The sequence below is a fragment of the Megascapheus bottae genome, chromosome 12, assembly GCF_031878675.1.
Source record: "Megascapheus bottae isolate mThoBot1 chromosome 12, mThoBot2.hap1, whole genome shotgun sequence".
Taxonomy (NCBI): domain Eukaryota; kingdom Metazoa; phylum Chordata; class Mammalia; order Rodentia; family Geomyidae; genus Megascapheus; species Megascapheus bottae.
In genome coordinates, this window is record NC_143520.1 from 36,245,243 (window position 1) to 36,266,457 (window position 21,215).

The 21,215-nt window shown below is 34.1% G+C and overlaps 1 protein-coding gene and 1 long non-coding RNA gene across 2 annotated transcripts in view; one reads left to right on the plus strand and one right to left on the minus strand.

The window, feature by feature from the left end:
• Nucleotides 1–21,215, plus strand: part of Lrp1b (LDL receptor related protein 1B) — a 1,652,823-nt gene that overhangs the window by 1,037,418 nt on the left and 594,190 nt on the right. Inside the window, exons 19-20 of the mRNA XM_090342868.1 lie at nt 9,106–9,186; nt 10,885–11,052. Of these exons, the coding sequence (XP_090198994.1) occupies nt 9,106–9,186; nt 10,885–11,052 (249 nt within the window). The remainder of the gene's footprint in view (nt 1–9,105; nt 9,187–10,884; nt 11,053–21,215) is intronic.
• The window catches only part of LOC150056422 (uncharacterized), a 131,484-nt gene that overhangs the window by 100,633 nt on the left and 9,636 nt on the right, over nt 1–21,215 (minus strand). The gene's annotated exons all lie outside the window — the stretch shown is intronic.

The following is a 21,215-nucleotide window of genomic DNA, read 5'->3' on the forward strand; positions in this document are numbered from 1 at the left end:
AAGTGCTCATTTTTGTGATTTAACTCCAAATAATAGTAAACCAACAGTAGTAAAGCAAGATTTTCTTCAAATTTAAATGTGAATATCTTTTTTAGAAGATGAATTAACTAAATAGAAGATTTGTGTTAATTTTTTTCATCTTAACTACTATGCTTTTGATGTATGCACATGAATAAGGTATAGATAAAGTAGGTAATACTAATTGATATGGTAATAAAGTAGTAACAGTGTTGTGGAAGCAACAGACAATAGCACAAAATTATTTTAGTTCACATATACTGTACAAAGTGTGACCAACCAAGTGTTGGGCAGAACATTTTCTCCCTTTTTTCATGACAAAATAGCCATATTACGCTTAGTTTGGAAGGGACAATATTATGCTTTGATTACTTTGATTCCTTTTCTGTTTATAATATCATCATTCATAAAGTTCAAGAGTAATAAACAAGCTGGAAATGTTAAATACAAAGAAGTCTTGGAATAAGTGTACCAATTTAGATATGATATGGCATAAAGTCAATAGGAAAAACAAACGAGCTCATTGGAGGACTTCTGTTATGTATGATTTTTTAATTTGTAGTCATTGGTATAGGGCAAGAAACTTGTATTTATTCTTGAGATAATTTATCTGAATAATAAAAGAAATATATCTAAGACTTCAATAATACTCTAAATAATTGTACCAGCAAATATATATCTTTCATGAAGTGAGGGGAAAAGATCAGAAGGCCTAGGAGACACATCTGATATATGAGGAACATATTACTGTCTACAGTACATAGATAAAGGAATTGAATCCTCTCGAGACCATGAATCTAATAAGTATCAGGGGAGGCTATCCACACATGCTTGAAATTCAGACTCATTCATTTCAGGTTGACTTCATTTTTGGATCTATATATGGTGTGCAAATAGTAACCAACAATACAATGTGGTAATACTTCCTTGAAAATCTCCTTTAAAGGCACATTTATCTATAATATTTGTTTATTCATTTTTTTTGCCAGTCCTGGGCTTGAACTCAAGGTCTGAGCACTGTCCTTGGACTTTCTTAAGGCTAGAACCTCAGCATCAATTCCAGCTTTTTTCTATGTATGTGGTACTGAGGAATCGAACCCAGGTAGATTGCTGGACAAACCCTCTACCAGTAGGCCAAACTCCTGGCCTATTCATCATTATAATGGTTTTATTACAAGAAGCTTCAATATAGTGTTTATATCATGGCTGTAAATGTTCCTATTTTGTCAATATTCTATTATCATGTTGCCAATGTAACTCTCTGGAATGTGAAATTGAGAAGATAGGAAAGCAATATATCCAAAGCCAATATGAATTATTACACTGGTTTTAACAATATGGGTTGACTTCAAAGTTCAAAAGGAAGTTAAGGTAATGTAATGTGGGAAAAAGGAAAGCAAGACCGATCTCAAGTAAATAACATAAATTACAATACTTAAGTTCATTGAATAAATGAATTTCACTAATAATGTTCTCTCTTTAAAAATAATAAAAACAAAAATCTGAAGTGTCTAGTCCTTGCTAAAAACTGCTAAAATTGATAATCATACCAGGCAAATTAGAACAAGAAAATGTGATTAAATGTTGCATCATATTAGTTTTAAATTACTGTTGCTGTGAAATGTTGTCATTTCAAGCAAAGTACAGTTTGTTCCTTTTTTTGTAGATATACTATTTGTACATTACAGAAAAAGAAAAGATCTGTAAAAATAGAGCCTTAAAGTACATGACAGTATTAATTTACTTGAGACACTAACTTCAAATGTATTTTGGGCTTTGATGTAAACTATAAATGAATTAATAATCACTAATTTTATCTGCCACATATCATTGAACATTTTTAATTTACTAAAGCTGTTATTTTCTTTAATTATTTCTTGGGATAAAAAAATCCAAATGCATTGCTTAATTATTAACTTTCAGGTTGAATTGAGCATAGGCTTATTTTAATACAAATTACTTTAATTGCCAGGAAGAACTATTATTTTCAGAAATGAATTTTCACTTTTTTTAGATTTCACTTTCTTGCTTACTTAAAATGTATAAGAAACAGAAAATGCAACTTGTTTCTTGTTTATATTTTCAGTTCCCAGTTAACTAGTCTCTTTGTATCAGCTTTTCTCCCTTAAATAAACATTTGTTCACACATGCCTCTTCTTTGCTCATATACCTTTTATCAGCTACCATATTGATTCTTACAATTTCTCACCTTTAATATTTTATGTTACATAAATATTTTTACATTAGATAATTTTTGTTAGATATTTCTCTGTCTTCCACTCAGTATGTGGTAGACTTCAAATGTATCTTTACACACAAACACACACACACACACACACACACACACACACACACACACGTCCCCCAAAGAGCAATATTTTACTTACCAAACATCATTGCTAACTAAATGAACTAAAAAACATTGGGTTTGTTAGTAATAAACCTAACATTTCTCTAACTGCTGTCCTTCTGGAGCCCTGTTACTCCTTGCTTTTATGAGAAGGGTGTGTCTTGCTTTCCCTTTGTGTGCTGATTCTTCTGTCTCCAGCCAATCTTAAAGCATCTTCTCAATATTGTATATAAGAAAGGAGTTAAATTAATAAATACATAATTCCCTTTATACAGTAAAGGTAAAAAGGAGGAATCATATGCTTATTTAGTTTATGCCATACATTAATTTTGATATTAATTTTTAAATTGGGATTTGCTGAATAATGTAGTTTGTGATACAGTTCCTTAACATAAATTTCAAGGGGGGTTTTCTCAAGCATATGTCTAGACAAGTGGTGTCTAACCACTTGTATCCTGCATTTGATTGAGATCCACATCTTGCATTAAAAGTTAAAAAAAAAAAAGGTTTCTATCCATGTTGACATGAAAAGTCACGCTTCTATATTACAGATTCAAGTGTTCTTCACAGTCTTTAAGGGAAAAGTATGCTTCTCCGTGCATAACAATTTGTGAATATACAAAAAAGTACTTGTACATTTCACTTGCTGCTTCAATTTTCACCAACTTTCTATTTCTGGACTTTGTATATTTATTTCCTTGCATGTTAGCCAAAATATTTGCTCATTATTTTCTACAACATTTTTATGTTTGCCCCATTGAACTTTTTAATGCTTTTTCTTGTACTGTTTTCTCTGTTATCTTAGTGCACATTACTTATAAAAAGAGAATTTTAAATATATCCATAAGAATGTATCAAGTGCTTTCATCAAATCTATTATTCTTTTTACTCTATCCCATTTTTTAAATTTTTTCTTCTTCTTCTTCTTTGTGTGTGTGTGTGTGTGTGTACATGGCAGTGCTTTTGTCTTGGGGCTTAAATTCATAGACTAGGTGCTACTTCTAAGCGTTTTTGCTCAAGGCTAGTGCACTACCAAATAAACCATAGCTCCATTTCTTGGTTTTTTTGGAGCTCAATTGGAGATATGGGTCTTATAGAATTTCCTGCCAGGCTGATTTCAAGCCACAATTCTCAGATTATTATACAAATCAGAACATTTTGGTCCGGCATGATAATTAACTATCAAACCTCACACATTACTTGATGATAAAGCCATGATCACAGGAAGATTTATAATCCTTCAAAGTAGTATTATATGACAACAAAATAAGGTTCTATGTAACAATAATCTTAGCAAAAAGAAGAGGGCAGGACAATTTGTGTTGTACTGTTCCCATACTGTTTTTCTTAACCTGTGTTTATAATATTGGATATTTTAAATATTGCTTATATACACTGAATTTAAGGAGCTCTAGATAGTATTAGTACTAAAATTGTTTATTTATGCTCTCTGTTGATATAGCTCAATCATTTGCTGTATTTAAAAGCATCATTTTCATAATAATGTTTAATTTCATACATAGGATTAAGTAAAAATAAAAATTTGCATTTAATTGGAAGACATAAACTACAGAGTGAAAAAATAAATGTCATGAATTTCTATCTATAATATTCTTTTAAACATATGTCTCAGTATGATATAATAAAAATAAGGCATTTTGACAATAGACTAAAATTCACACTGCTTGATCCATGTCATTTCTTTATGCAAGCTGAACTATTTCTTCTGCAGTTTGGGACTTTTAAATAAGAATTGCTGGAATATTGTGGAGTATGCATAATTTACACATGCTACTTGCCAAATACCACATAATGAATTATAATAAGCAACTTGATTATAAATTTCTTTACATTACCCTATTACCTCCCTAACACTAGTTGCCAACAATATTCTTTCTTTTATTCATTTTACTTTTTATTATCGAGGTAATGTATAGAGGTGTTACAGTTGCATTCGCCAGATAGTAGGTGCATTACTTCTCACACATTGATACTCCTCATATTTTGTCCTGATTTCCCTCCCCTAACCCTTTGCCAATCATCTTATTTCCCCCCCTTCCCATTCCTATTTCAAATAAACATATATATAATATACCAGGCAATGAAGTCAGATACAGTAACAATATGAGATTAGTCAAAGGGCAATGAAGGAGAAGAGAAATAACATAGTACATTAAGAACAACAATCACTCAAGATAAAGCTCTTGTTTCCATATCCTAGAGATTCTTTCTTGTAGTCTCATCCTATATAACCTTAAGTATCTAGGCTTTGAGATACTGTAATCCTCTGCTAGGAGAGTCCTAGAAGTGTACTAATTATTACAAATGAGGGAAACCATTGAGCCTACGTTCCTTTGGCTTACTTCACTTTATACGTTTTTGTTTTTTTTTTCCCAAGTTTTTCCATTCCTTCCTATGGGGCGATGTTATTTTTTCTGATGGCAGCATAGAATTCCATTGTGTATAAATACCACATCTTGTTTATCCACTCATCAACTGAGGGGCTTCTGGGTTGCTTCCATGTCTTCGTTATGGTAAATAGTGCTGTAATGCACATCGTTGTGCTAGTGGCTTTAGTATGTCCTTGTTTCTGAACTTTTGGGTAAAAGTCAAGGAGTGGGATTGCCGCACCCACAATATTCTTACCTTATCACTTAATTTAATATTAACTTTCTATGTATTTCATACATACTTAATCCTAAAGGTTAACTTCACCTTATTCTTATGTAGCTTTGTGTAATCTCAGACTTTGCAGAAATTGTACTTGAACCTTTAAAAACAAATTACTGTCCTGTGCTATTTTTGAGTAAAGACAATTAAGAGCAGAGTACTTACCTGGTTCAGAGTTTTTTCGAATCATTTTTTCTTTTCTTTTCTTTTTGTTGTTGCTGTCTGTGGGGCTTGAACCTGGGCCTAGGAGGTGTCCATGAGCTCTTCAGCTAGTGGTTAATTGGAGATAAGAATCTAGGGGTCTTTAGTACCGGGGCTGGTTTTGAACTGCAATCCTCAAATCTCAGCCTCCTGAACAGCTAGTATTACAGTCTTGAGCTACCGGCCCCTGCTAGGTTCAGAGTTGTTGTTGTTGTTGTTATTGTTGTTGTTGTTGTTTTGGGTTTTTTTTGTGGGTCATGTAGCTTGTTCTCGGCCTGAGCATGATCCCAGAGCTCTTCCACTTAAGACTACTTCCCTACCCTGGAGCCACGCCCCTCTTACTGTTTTCTAAAGGTTAACTGGAGATCAGAGTCTCAGGTTCTTTTGTGCCTGGGCTGGCTTGGAATCTTAATTCTCAGATCTCACCCTAATGAGTAGCAAGAAGTACAAGCAGGAGCCGCCACACCTGGCTAGGTTCAGAGGTTTTTAACAAGCATAGAAGGTCGAAATCTACTTCCCTGAGAAGCATTACTCTAACCTTTATTTACTAGAAAAATGTGAATCCCATATCAACATGATTACCCCTGAGCAAGAAAGAAAATTGTAGCCATTTACATAATGGTATTCGCATAACATGGCAATAAATTTTAAGCAAAAGTATAAGAGACAAATTGGGGATACTATCTACAACAATATAATATTTTAACAGTGGATTATTCTAGATTAACTGCATTATGAACTTAACATATCTACGAAGATAAAATATAGTTTCCTTCACTGTAATTGTAACATGATAATTGCAATGTATTCTTGGCAATTATCCTGAATTGTGTGTTCATGGAACACCCAAAGAAAATGTCATTCATAAAAAGCCAGGCAAGACATGATACGTGTCACATGTCAATCTTTGTCAAATATATGTTTATAGTGATATTTTACCTGATCCCATAAAAAGAAACAAATTAATATTCAAGTACTATTATCACCTTTCAAGTTAATATGAAATAAAATAAAATGCTTTGCCTTTATTTGAGTAAAATAGTCTAGTCTGTATGTTTCATTATTAGATATTACTGAGAGGCTGCTAAAGAATTTTCAACACTGAATTTTGATATACTGGAAAAATGAGTATATTTTATTTGCAGTATTTTAATATAAATCTTCTTAAAATATGCATTTAACTGAATTACTAAGCAAAGACACAAAAAATAATTTGAACATTTCTGTGCTCTACCAATTTTCTGAAATTTTTTTTTCCTGTGCTTACTTGGAAGGCTGTGATCAGTTCAGGAGGTTTTCAGGAGGTAAATCCTGTGTTTTTGATAGTGTTTTCAGGGTTAGGGTAGTTTTAGTAAGTTTTTCTTTAATCAGCTTGATGTTTAAGACTTATAAGCAAGATCATTTTAAGAGCCAAGAGTCTGTGACAAGAGAGGCTAAATGCTCTACCTAAGACCATGCTATTATGAGGCAAAAACAGAATGAAGTCTTAATAACTTTACTGCTTATAGTTTTGCTTTCAGATAATGTCTTTGCTCCATTTAGTAATTTCTGCTCTCCTTTTTTCTATTTCCTAAATGTGCTTTTAATAGTAATTTGCATTTTTGGTCATTGAGCTAAATCAGACTACAAGTCAGATAATAATGTAACTAAATATACAAAAGGAAGTGGTGCTGTTACTCAAGGGGTATGGTGGTAGCCTTGAGCTGAAGAGCTCAGGGACGATGTCCAGGTCCAGTGTTCAAGTCCCATGACCGACAAAAAAATCATAAACATACAAAAATAGATGAGATGTAAGATGAAATTGTTTAAAAACTCATGTCCTTTGTATCTATATGCAGATTATGTTCTATGGAGGCAGAAATCAAATATGTCTTTTTGAGGCTGAAGATAAACTGAAATTTAGATTATTTTCTTTCTTTTATATTTTTGTGAGTCATACAGCTTGAACATTGGGCTTTGGTATTGTCCCTGAGCTCTTCAGGTCAGGACAAGTGCTCTACCACTTAGAACCACAGAGCTACTTCCAGTTCTTCTGGTAGTTAATTGGAGATGAGTCTCACACACTTTCCTGCTAGGCTGGCTTTGAACCATGCTCTTCAGTTCTCAGCCACCTGAGTAAATAGTTTTACAGGCTTGAAACACCCTGGACCCAGCTGTTTAGATTATTTTCAGGCATTTACTTTTTTTTGTTTATCAGCTCTGAGAAGGATCTCACTACGTAGACAATGTTGACCTCATATACCTAATCTTCTCTGATTTTGAGCAACTTCAATTTATTTTAAAATTTGAATTTTAAGACATGACTTTGGTAACCATGAAATTTAGTAATGATTTTCTTAGTTTTATCATTATTTCTAGTCACATGTCAGTATCTGAAATGTGCATTCTTTAATTGTAAATTCACATAATTTTTGTTAGAATTGTAAAAAAAGACTTTTAATTGTCAAATGTTAAATCCTCTAGAACTTATATGAAGTCACCACTTTCCGATTGTTCTTGTTATTTTTGACACAGTAATTTATCTCATCTACTAGATTATTCTAATTTTCAATCTGAGGAATACATTTCTACTTTTCTGTTTTACCACATAACCTATCACTCAAATTCCAAAATTAAGTGGGTCGGGAAGGGGTGGGTAATTGCATGATATTGATCAAGATCTATGATATTCCTCATCTGCTTTAAGTGGCAACTCCTTTGTACAACTTCTAAAAGATAAAAGTAATAATAAGAACAAACTGTTAATTATTGCTTATAGTATTTTGCTAATGAAAGGCAAACATTTGAGGAATAAAAGTTATAAATAATTGGTACTTTCTTATTCTAGGTTGACATCCATAAACTGTGAATTTTCTTTACTTTTTCTAATTTTTAAATGTCTTTGCTTCATTTCTTCTATCTTGCATAATTCTATGGCAGTCTCTTGGTTTTTAAAAGGTCTAATACTGGGAAATTCTCAAAATATGTGGAGAATTATTTTTCTCACATCTGAAATGAATGGAACAACATTTTTACTAGGGTATATTAAATCCCTCCAACATTTTGATTGAGTTATTTATTAGCTAAATTTTCTCTGAGTAATTGTATCCATCTAGAAATTTGATCATGATTTTTAGAACTTATTACAAATAGTCTTTTAAGATTTATCAAAACTTTAAATTAAGTAATAACCCCTTGAAATATTTTGTTGATAATTATATATACTATAGATAATATTATATAGTATTATATATACAATAAAATATATTATATATCTTTTATTGCTATGATTATTTAAAGTTGAAAAAAGTCAACTTAATTAGTTATGTCACTTTGAAATTTAATGATTTACTATGTATTTAAGGTGCTTTGTGCTTTCAGTCATGAAACATTCCCATTATCTGACTTTTTAACTCTGTGTTAATAACTGATATTATCAGGTTAATTTTTTTTAACTTTGAACTCATAATACAGACATCTCTCACAGTCCAGTGTTAGGACTAAATATCCCACCTTGGCTATCTATATTCACATATGCTTCTATTGAAGCATAAGCACATTAAAGCATCATGGAGTAGAATTTCATCCACTCTTATTTTCTGAGAAGAGCTGAGTAAGTCACCTTGGACACAGAGAAATGATACTGACTCCTATTTCTCATGCTATAATGAATCCAAGTCTATGTAATCCTTCATCAAGTGATCCTCTAGTGATGAAAGTCCATAGAAATTACTCATTTAAAGGACCTTAACTTTGTTTTTGTGTGTCTATTGTTTCTTTGATGTTTTGGAAGAGAACAGAAATGAGATTCAGATCACCTTAACAAATTTAATCAAGCACTTTCAATAGCATATTTCTTATTGGGTGCTTTTTTCTGTTTTTCACAGAATTCCCAACTTGTGAACCATTAACTCAATTTATATGCAAAAGTGGAAGATGCATTAGCAGCAAATGGCAATGTGACTCGGGCAAGTACAAATGTTCACTGAATAGCACTGATTTGATTGGGGGCCTGGCTATCTGGACTGCCCCATTTCTTTCAAAGACACTTTATAAATGATCCTTGCAGAGCCAAGAAAAGTGATTAAGACAAGCGGTGAGAGGGCAGCTGGCACATCACTGGGAATTAGCGTTAAGGATAATGGAACTCTATATTTGTCCCATGGGACAATGTTAGAAATTTGTTTCTCTATATTGGGTAGGGATCGTACAGCTCTAGAACCAGGAATGCAGGGAACAATTAAGAAAATGACCTGGACAGTTCAGGTTCCCTAAAGCATTTATGTAACCTCAGGAAAGAGCAGCTAATAAACTATTATGGAATTATCCAGATGGCCTCAACTCTCTTATTTTTTTTTCTCCCTTATATTCAGTTGTGGCATGATGCTAAGTTATTCCAAATACATTATATATAAGTCAATGTCATTTTGTCTTACTTAATTAATTATGTTTGCATGTTAGTATTCCCTCCCTCCTGGAATACTTGCTAATGGAAAATATGAATTGTTTCTAATTATATGAGTAAAGTTCCTGAGTATAGCCTGTATGTGGAGGAGGAATGTACAGTGAATCTTCCTATTGGAGTGTGGCAACAATGGGAATGAATGGGAATTCCAGATGTAAACTCTGGGGTAGAAAGACTGTAGGCATTCAGCATAGGCAACCTTCATTTTATCACAGAGAATTTGGATATTTATGGCATCATTCAGAAGCCATAGGAAATTGACAACTTAGGTCAAAATGGTCTACATGCTGACAAAGAGAAGCACACAATAAGCATAACTGATTACCTTATCATGTGACCAAATGATACATAGCTCTGATATGTAGGCTCAGCACTTCCCAGACCTTGTTTAAGTACTCTACATAAACAACATTTCACAGTAAATATATCACTATTTGTATTATTCCATGAAATTCCTACCATTGCTACTATCATTATGACTCATGCTACCTAGGTCCATTTAATGGACAGTTAATCATGCTTGATTGGAATAGAAATTAAGCTGTAAAACCTACAGAAATTGATTTTTCCCTTTAACTGCTAGCAATTGCTATAAAATCAGAAAAGAATCCATTGATATGTAAAAGTGAAAATAAATCTCTCTGCGTTCATGGGAAATTTTCATTGCAGAGTCATCACTCTAATTTCAAAGCTAAAAGCAAACTCTACAGAGAAATAAAAGTCAGGGGCCAGGAGTTTGGCCTAGTGGTTAAAGTGCTTGCTTAGCATGCATGAAGACCCGGGTTCGATTCCTTGGTACCACATATATAGAAAAGCCGGAAGTGGTGCTGAGGCTCAAGTGGTAGAGCTCTAGCCTTGAGAAAGTCCAAGGACAGGGCTCAGGCCCTGAGCTCAAGCCCAGGACTGGCAAAAAAAAAAAAGAAATAAAAGTCAGATATAGGGGCTGGAAGTTCTGCCTAGTGGTAGAGTGCTTGCCTAGCATTCACGAAGACCTGGGTTTGATTCCTCAGTACCACATACATAGAAAAAAGCTGGAAGTGGTGCTGAGGCTGAAGTGGTAGAACTCTAGCCTAGAGAAAGTCCAAGGACAGTGCTCAGGCTCTGAACTCAAGCCCAGGACTGGCAAAAAAAAAAAAAAGTCAAATAGAGATAAAATAAAATCTTTGTGTTTTTTTTCCCTTTGTTTTGGGTTCTTCTTTAGATGATGATTGTGGAGATGGCAGTGATGAGGTGGGATGTCTACACTCTTGCATGGATGGTCAGTTCAGATGTTCCAGTGGCCGATGTATCCCAGGCCACTGGGCCTGTGATGGAGACAATGACTGTGGAGATTTTAGTGATGAGATGCAAGTCAACTGCACCAATAAAGGTATGTGAAACCTTTCTCTAAATGGGCATGCATTACAGAGTGAAATGCTGTTAAAAATATTTCCTCATTAGATTTGCGCTCTCTCTCGCTCTCTCTCTCTCTCTCTCTCTCTCTCTCTCTCTCTCTCTCTCTCTCTCTCTCTCTCCCTCCCTCCCTCCCTCCTTCTCTTTTTCCTCTATCTAGTTCTCTCTCTAAATTATGTTTGGAAATAAATATCCAGCTATACTAATTACTTAAACAAATAATTCTTAACCAGTTGCCAGTAAGTAAGCATGGAATCCTAGCTGCTCAGAAGGCTGAGATCTGAAGATCACCTTTCTTTTTGTATTATTGTAGTTTATTGTCAGGATGATATATAGAGGGGTTACAGTTTCATTCATCAGGTAGTGGGTTCATTACTTCTTGAACATTGATGCCCCTTCCCATGTTTTTCTCCCGCATCCCCTTCTCTCACTCCTTCACAATCATCCTGTTTTTCTCCTTCCTTTCTCTATTTCAAGTAAACAGATTAATGTATAAACAATATACCAGGTACCAAAATCAGATACAGTAACAACATGAGATAAACCATAAGGGGAAAAAAGAGAAAAGAAATAACTTCACATAGTACATTAAGAAAAACAATCACAGAGATAAATCCCTTGCTTCCATATCCTGGAGTTCATTTCATGTAGCTTTGTCCTATATAACCATGTATATAGCATTTGAGCTATTATGATTCTCTCTTAGGATAATCCTAGACACTTACTAATGAATACAAATGAGGAAATCTATGGAGCCTATGTCTCTTTGGGTCTGGCTTACTTCACTTAATATGACTTTTTCCAAGTCTTTCCATTTCTTTACAAATGGGGCAATGTCATTCCTTGTGATGGCAGCAGAGACTACAGTTGTGTATAAACACCATCTTCTTGATCCATCTACTGAGGGACATTTGATTTGGTTTCATAAAGAAGCTATGGTAAATAATGCTGCAGTGAATATGGTTCTGTCAGTAGCTTTATTCTGTGCTTGTTTATAGACATTTGGGTAAAAGCCCAGTAGTGGAATTACTTACTGTGCCATAGGGGAGCTCCATGTTACAGGGAAGTCTGTAAGACTCTAATCACAGAAAAAGCCCCCGCCCAAAAAAAATGTCAGGCATGGTGGTTCACACCTTTAATACTAGCTATTCAGAAGGCTGAGATCTAAAGATAGTGGTTCAAAGCCAGCCTGGGCACTGAAGACCGTGCCACTCTTATTTCCAGTTAACCACTGGAAAACTGGAAACGGCAATGTGGCTTAGGTATTGGAAGCTAGCCTTGAGCTGAAGAGATGAGGGACAGCGTCCAGGCCCAGAGTTCAAGCCCCATGACCAATAAAAAATTTAAAAAGCCAAAAAGTGTCTCCATGGCTCAAGTGGTAGAGCACTAGCCTTGAGCAAATGAACCTCAGACAGCACCGAGGCCCGCAATTCAAGCTCTAGGACTAGGAAAATATTAGAACTGCATAACTATATACATATACAGTTATGTATGTATATATACATACACACACATATATATATGTATATATAAAATCTGTGTTGCTCTCCAGAAACACAGGTATGAGAGGGACACCCAAGACCAGCCTGAAGTCCCCCGGAGCCGAGCGAGAGGGCAAGTATAGGTAACACAGCCCTCCCCCAATTACCGGGAGAAAACAACACTGAGACAGGAGCTGTGTCAGCCATGAAAGCGCAGCAGATCTCAGGTTTATTGTGTCGGGCACATAGTTATATACTGTGGGGAAAAGAGGAGGTGGGATCTGGGAAAAGAGCCAATAGGAAGGAAGAAGGGCAAGGTGCTATCACTAAGAGTTAGGGCAAACTTTTAGGTACTGGGCAGGACCGGTGCAGGAAAGCGCGCATGGGCTGGGGGGTTCAGTTGAGTCACATACACAGAAATACCTCAAGAGAGGTATGCGAGGAATGTGAATACCTCAAGAGAGGTATGCATGGAATGCCTGGCCAAAGCCCTTTAATGGACACTGAGCTGGAATGATGAAGACCAGGCCCCAACATAACTGTATATATGTATATATATATATATATATATATATATATAGAGAGAGAGAGAGAGAGAGAGAGAGAGAGAGAGAGAGAGAGAGAGAGAGAGAGAGAGAAAGACCAGGTTATTTTCTATATTCCTGTTTAATAAACTAGACTATGCCTACATAATATGTTGAAAAAAATGTCCGTATTAGTTCCATGATGCAAATATATTTACTATAATATATATACAAATATATATATATACAAATATATATATATACTCAATATATAATAATCCTAGATTTTAGGTAAATTTCCTAAGTGATTTTAAAATTATTTTTAATTTCAATTTTATACCAAAACCTGAGTCACATGAACACTACCAAACATATTCATATCTTTCTATGACTACATAGTGAGCTTCACAGTGTAGGCAATAAAACATGATTGATCTGGACTTTTGTTGCTGTTGTTTTGGTTGATCATGGGGCTTGAACTCTGGGCCTGGGTGCCCCTTGTAAATTTCTAGTGGTTGATTGGAGATTAGTACCATGGACTTTAGTTCCCGGGCTTTGAACCATGATCCTGAGTAGCTCGTGAGCCACTGTGCACAGGGACCATGGCCTTTTCTTGACAGTAAGCACAATATAAATTACAATGAAACAAAATTATTAAAAGAATTTTGGAATAGTATCTTACACAATTTAACATGAAGAAAATTACAGTTTTCCTTCAGAATCAGTATTCATGAAACTAAAGTTACTATTTAATATTTCTTGTCTTTTTTCCATTATGTAATGAGTTTCTCTCCACCTCTGCTTCTCTCTTTCTCTCTCTCTTACTCTCTCTTTCTCTTCTCTCTCTCTCTCTCTCTCTCTCTCTCTCTCTCTCTCTCTCTCTCTCTCTCTCTCTCTCTGTCTCTCTCTCTCTCTCTCTCTCTCGCTCTGTTCTTTTGGTCTCTTTCCAGTTTTTAATCTCATTCTTCACTCTCAGTTCATTTGTTTCATGAGTATATTGAGCTAGAATATTTATTATCATCAACATAAAATGGAAAATGTGTGCATGGTTTGTTTTTCTTTTTGAAATATTATTTGAAATATTCATCTAGAGGAGCTGACACCTCATTACTACATTATAGTTGAAATTACATTCAGCCCTCCACACAGATGTCTTCTTAGACTCCTCCTGAGGTGTGCATCTGTGGCCTGCTGGCAGTGCCCCTTAATATGCTGCAAAAGATTAATTGTTTCAAAGTTAATTTATTTTCATTTCAGAAAAGAAGTCCCCTGTCTTTTTTTCTAATATGCCTTTATCACTCAATGAAATTAAACTTTACGCTAATAAGTTTTGAAAGGAAAATATAGCCTCACTCATTTTCACAGTGAATGAATGACACAACCCCTTTCAGATCTATGTTGGTGTTTCAGATTGAATTATGATGAAAGCAGTGGTAATTTGATATTAATGTATTGACTCCCTCTCTCAATCCTCTGTGTTTCACAACAATTCTATTGGAAAGGTTATGCTAGTGTGAAAGTTGGGTATTTCTTTTTTTTCCCACATATTATTGTTGCAATTAATAGATGGGTTACATTATATTCACCCTAGTTCCCTCCCCCCACTCCTGCCCCTCATCTTGTTTTTCCCCCTTCCCTATCGAATTTCAAATAACCAAATAGGCATATATCCAATATATCAGATAAAAAGGTGAAATACTGTAACAATATGAGATAACCAAGGGACAGCAAGAGATGAGATATAACATAATACATTAAGGAAAACAATCACTCATTATATGGCTTTTGTTTCTATATCCTGGAAATCCTTTCATTTAGCGACATACTCTATGGCCTTATGTATCTAAGTTTTGTTCTATTGTAAATCTCTGCTAGGAGAGCTCAAGGTTTCTACTGATTTTGACAAATGAGGGAAACCATTGAGCCTATGTTCCTTTGAGTCTGGCTTACTTCACTTAATATGATTTTTTCTAAGTCTTTCCACTTCCTTACAAATAGGATGATGTCATTCTTTTTGATAGCAGCATAGAATTCCATTGTGTATAAATACCACATCTTGTTGATCCTCATCAACTGAGGGACATCTGGGTTGGTTCCATATCTTTGCTATGGTAAAAAGTGCTGCAATGGAACATTGGGTATTTCTATTACGATAATATAAGAAACTGGTCCACACATCTTCTATGACTCTCTCACATCTTTCAAGTAAAGAATGAGAAATTCTTGAACTTATTTACATTTGTCAGCTTATCAATCGCACTCAGATTACATAATTAAATATTCAATATGGTAAATATAAGGTACTGGAATGTAGAGAAGTTATCATTCTGGGTTGATTGTGGCAACAGTACAATCCAGGTAATAAATTAAAAAAGAGTCCTTATAAAGTTATCCATCATTGTTTCCAATAATGTCCTAGCATGGAAATTATAAAGCCACAATGACATACAGAATTGTTAAGGATATTATGGAAAGTCAATAGCAAATGTAAGATTTGTAAAGACTAGCCAAGTAAAAATAGAAGTTTGAAGTAATTAGTAATATAGTTCAGTTCCTAAACATGCTGTGGAAAAACAAAACAAAACAAAAAAACATGAGTTTCTGGCTTGAGTTTCAAGACTGTCAAACTTGATCAAATCCACCATGTAACTTCTCAGTGCTTTTCTGTGCTTTTCCTGAGTAACCAGAGCATATGGTGCTGTTTCAACTCAAATCCTTTCCAAAGCATAAAAATACTCTTTAGTTATCTTTTAATACAAAGAGGAGAACCCAATAAATTGATCATTCAATCTATAATCTCCATTTTAGAAAATTCCTATTCAGATTCATATTCTCTGACAGTTTCATCATTGATATAATTTTTAAATTGAAATACATATCAATATATCAGTTACATATCAATTTTCTAATATATCATATACATCCACTATATCAGCATTAATATTAATAAGTGGGAATATACTGATGACATACAAATATAGATTTCTTCTGGATTTAAACATTCTCATTTTATTCCTTTCCATCTTTTTTTTTTTTGCCAGTTATGGGACTTGAACTCAGGTCTTAGGCACTCTCCTTGAACACTTTTTGTTCAAGTCTAACACTCTGCCACTTGAGCCACAGCACCATTTCTGGCTTTTTTCTATGTATGTGTTACCAAGGAATCGAAGCCGGGTCTTCGTGCATGCTAGGCAAGCACTCTAAAACTAGGCTGAACTCCTGGCCTCTCTTTCCATCTTAATATTATGTTTTTTTCTTTTTCTCATTTTAAAATTTTCTTATATACAAAGAAGACCCAATGGCTTAAGTTTTTTTTTCTCTCTCTCCCTCTCTTTCTCTCTGTCTCTCTGTCTCTGACTCACTCTCTCACCCCCCATCCAGCTATTTATTTATCAGAATACATTGTTATCCAAAGATTGTTTATAAAACCCTAGACTATTTCATTTTGTCTTTGTGCTTTCATAGTCAAATACAATATCTAATTCAAAATGAAAATTTGTAGAGTTGAATATATTCCTTGACTCCAAAGTTAAATATGCTGTCAAAATTCACCTCTATTTACCCAATACTATGCATGAGGTAATTTTTCTATCTTATACTTCACCATAAAATTCTGGAGTTTATTTTTGTATTGATGTATATGACCCTATCTACCACTACTATGTTTATATGCATCTTAGTACAATACAATCATTTTGACATTTTATTTCACATTATTTTTATCTAATGGACAGAAGAGTTAATATATGTTGGTGACTTTCAACTGTCAGGCAGTTTTTAATTTACTTTATTTAATCTTCAAAATAAGTAGTACTTAGTAAATTTAAGATAGGGCTGGGTGCTGCTGATGGCTCACACTTGTAATCCTAGCTACTCAGGAGGCTAAAAACTGAGGATGACCATTCAAAGCCAGCTCAGGCATGTCAGTCCTGCAGATTCTTATCTCCAGTTAGCTACCAGAAAGCCAGAAGTGGTAGAGCACTAGCCTGGAGCTGAAGAGATCAGGGACAGTGCCCAGGCCCAGAGTTCAAGCCCCATGACCAGCAAACTAAAAAGATATATATATATATATATATATATATATAATAAAAACATTTAAGATAGATTCCCCTAAGTACACAGTTATCATCACATAAATAAACTATGCTTTCATTGCTATCTCTAAGTGTTTATACAACTATGGAGTGTAATCCATTTCTCTAATTTTGTATGAATTAACATGTATATGAGTGCTAAGTAATTATTAATATTTTGTAATGATTTAGGTATTCATATTCATTTACATATGAGGAAAAAATAAAAATATCTACATTCTACTTACTACAGGGCATCATAATAAAATTCACTGTTTTCCTATAGTAGAATTTGTTTACTACATTAGTCATAGTAAGCCTGTCCTTTTTTTGTTGTTTTTTTTTTTTTTTTTGCCAGTCCTGGGCTTGGGCTCAGGGCTTGAGCACTGTCCTCGGACTTTCTCAAGGCTAGCACTCTACCACTTAAGCCTCAGCACCACTTCCGGCTTTTTGCTATGTATGTGGTACTGAGGAATCGAACCCGGGTCTTTGTGCATGCTAGGCAAGCGCTCTACCACTAGGCCAAACTCCCGCCCCCCTAATTTTTCTTAATTCTATTCTCCTTTACCTCCCACAGTTTGCCTTGATAAGGAAGATTCTTAAACCTTACTATTAGAATTGCTGTGGACATTCTTACACACAGACAATCTGCTCAGCCATCCAAACAACATAAATTCTATAGCAGTTGTATATTAAAGGCAAAATTCAGAAAAAATGAAGAAAATCAATGATCATTTTGTTAGGTTATTTTTTTACATACATAATCTAAAGAATTCATCTGATCAAATCTAATTCTTAAAGTATATAACTAATAAAATATGACTGCTTTTTGAAAGGAGCTGAGAGATATTGAAACTGAGAAATTTGAACCAGGCCGACATTTTTGGGAGATATTCAAAGCTCAAATAATTATTTGAAGTTCTAAGTAGACAATAAATACACCAAGCAAATGTAGACCTACCAAAGCAGATTAAATTAAGTCAGAAAAGCTATTAAGATATAATTTGCAGTTGACTTAATATATACATGTATTCATGGAGAGACTGGAAATGTTAGTCAAGTTCTTATTTGTTTGTTTGAGACAGTGTCTTGGTCTTGCTATGAAACTCAGACGGCCCTCAAGAACACCATTTTTCTTCTGCCTCAGTCTCCCAAGTGCTGGGATTACAGACATGTACTACTACTGTATCCAACTTTGACATTAATTAATTTTACCTTCTAACTTATACCATATTCTATCTCTGCCAAACCCATTTAGCTGCAAACTTGACTAATTGTCAAGAAGAATACTATCCATTTTCAATAAAATATAAATCATCTGCCTTAATATTATTTTCCCACAAATTGATTTATTTTCTTTAGAGGCCGTTATACTTGAGATATCAAAACAATATTAATTATTAATGGATTTTATCCATAGGAAACCTCTTTGATTTTTCAGGACAAAATAGCTTTTGAAAGGTCAGTTCAACTTTAATACTACAAAAACTTTGCATCAATAGTGAGGAACAAACAACAATTTTTAATCAATTAATAACAAAGGATGTTTGGTGAAATCTATGTTTCAAACAATGTGCTTGTTGAGACCATTAAAAAGAATCAGATAAATATAATTTATAAAAAGAAACTTCTAGAAAATACTTACTAAAACAGGAAGAAAAAATTAAATTATTCTCCTCTTCATTATACAGAAAATTGATATGGAATTTGCCCAGTTATTTTTCAGTAAATTTAATTTCTATATTGAAAGAATAACTGTGAGAACTATAAAGAGAAATATCTATTATTAAGGTATATTTACTAACAAAAGATCAATAGGTAACAAAATGTTATTTTAAATGGTCATCTTAACAATTTTCTCACTTTCTTTCACTGCTAAAAATAATATTGACAGTGTCAACTAATTTCCATAGTCACTAAACTGTGGTTTCCATTATTACAATGTAACTATTTATTATGGAATCAATAGAATCTTTGACCTTCAATTATAAAAAAAATATCAATCAAACAACCAAATAGATATAAAGGACAAAGATATACAAAAGAATCATTCATTCTTCTGTAAGTGAAGATTATCCATACTTTATTTTAGAATAGGGAAATAATGGAAATTTTGCTGTTTTCCTGAAGTTCCTGGTATTTACATTAACATTTCTTCATATCATCTGTGAATCGTCAGTAAGAATTTCCTTATTCTCATACAGTTTGTGCTCTTCCCTTAAATATGACATCCCAATACCACAATGACCAGATCACTCATTTTGTGAGAGCATTTATTTGAGGTCTGCATTGGTATTTGTGAAAGCACTGGCTCTTATCTGTAGCCCCAAACCTTGAGAACAAAATGTTTGAATGTAACACTACCAATTTCACTCCTTTCCTAATATATAATATTCAGTCATTTCAGCATTCTTGCACATTGATGCTCTATTTTCACTTGAACAGAAGTTAAGAAAATTAAAGACAGAGTCTTTCACATTACACACTATAAAGACGTGAACAATCATCCATTTCCAACAGGGAGAGGAGAGTGGGTTTAGAAGGCCCAAGATTTGTCTTTAAAGTTGATTCAAAGCTGTGAGCATAGTGCCATGAGATAGTGAACATTCCCTTGGAAATGTGTGCCACATAATTTGGCAGAGAGCTGGAAAACATGCTCTACCAACATCACAAAGTTTTGCCAATCAGACTAAGATGTAAGAAACAGGATTTTACCAGCAGTATGTCCTTCAGCTTTCTATAAAGCAGTGAGAATCTCTTTGTGGCTTCCTTGGGAGGAAATTAAGGATATACTAAGGCAGAGTTAAACAAAGGTAATGTCCACAATCTGTTAGTGAATTCTATCATTCTGTTGATAGCTGGCATATAATCTACTCAGGAGTAAGCTTGGAGAAAATATCCTGAAAATCAGTCTGGAGTAAATAGCTGCCTCAGATGTAGAAATTACTAATATTTAGTAGTTCTCTAAAAGTCTAGGAGCAGTGTGGGACTAATAGACACACGGCTGTTATATGAAATAGTGGGACTTTTGTGCACATGCATCATATACTGCTTTTTACTCTGCAAAGCACTGTAAAATGAAGGCAACGTTAAGTCATAAACTGTACTAAAACGATGAAAAATATCTCCTAGACTAATGTCACAGTTTGAAAAACAACTATATTTACAATTTAGTTCCTTGGAGAAAATTTTAGCAGTGTGAATGTGTGTGTGTGTGTGTGTGTGTGTGTGTGTGTGTTTCAATGTGAGTGTACAAAAATTTTAATTCTCATTTTTAGAGAAATTAGGGGAAATATACTTTCAGTCCCTGTATAGTGATGAGTCTTCAAACAGCAAATATTTAGTCATAGAAAAATCATTTACATATTGGATAAATTCCAACTATCAGTTGCCACATTTCCTCCAGGGCTCTGCATTTATTTATTTATTAGATTTCCCAAATTGTATGCTTGGTTTAAATAGCTCCAGGGCAAAAGCACAATAAAATTCTATTAGTTAAAAATATAACCAGCATCAGCAACATAAAAACATAACAGTAAAACAGCAGGAGCATATTCATATAAACATAGTCATCATTTTAGCACTCCTTTGGGACAACTCATATTACACAGATAGATTGTATGCTTGGCAATACAGCTAGAAAACTGGGGCTCTGGGGAGCAACAGAGGCCAGGAACACAGGTTTAAATAGTCATCTCAAAGGAATGCAGCTTTCCATTCAGAGGAAAACCAACAATTGTTAACAAAATATAGTTTCATTTTGACAAGAAAGTTACAAAGAGGTAAACTCCATGACTTTCTTTAAAATATTTTCTGGCCAAAGGGGTTAACATTCCTAACACTGATACTCACCCAAGTGTATGTGTGTGTGTGTGTGTGTGTGTGTGTGTGTGTGTGTGTGTGTGTGTGTGTGTTTATATGTATGTGTGAGAGACAGAGACAAGGAGTCAGAGGCAGAGACAGAAAGGGAGAAAGAAAGATTGCTGGTGTTATGTGTTCTAAAATTACACAAGTAGAGTGAGAAGGGTGAAAGAAGGAATATGAATGTGTGAATATTTTTGT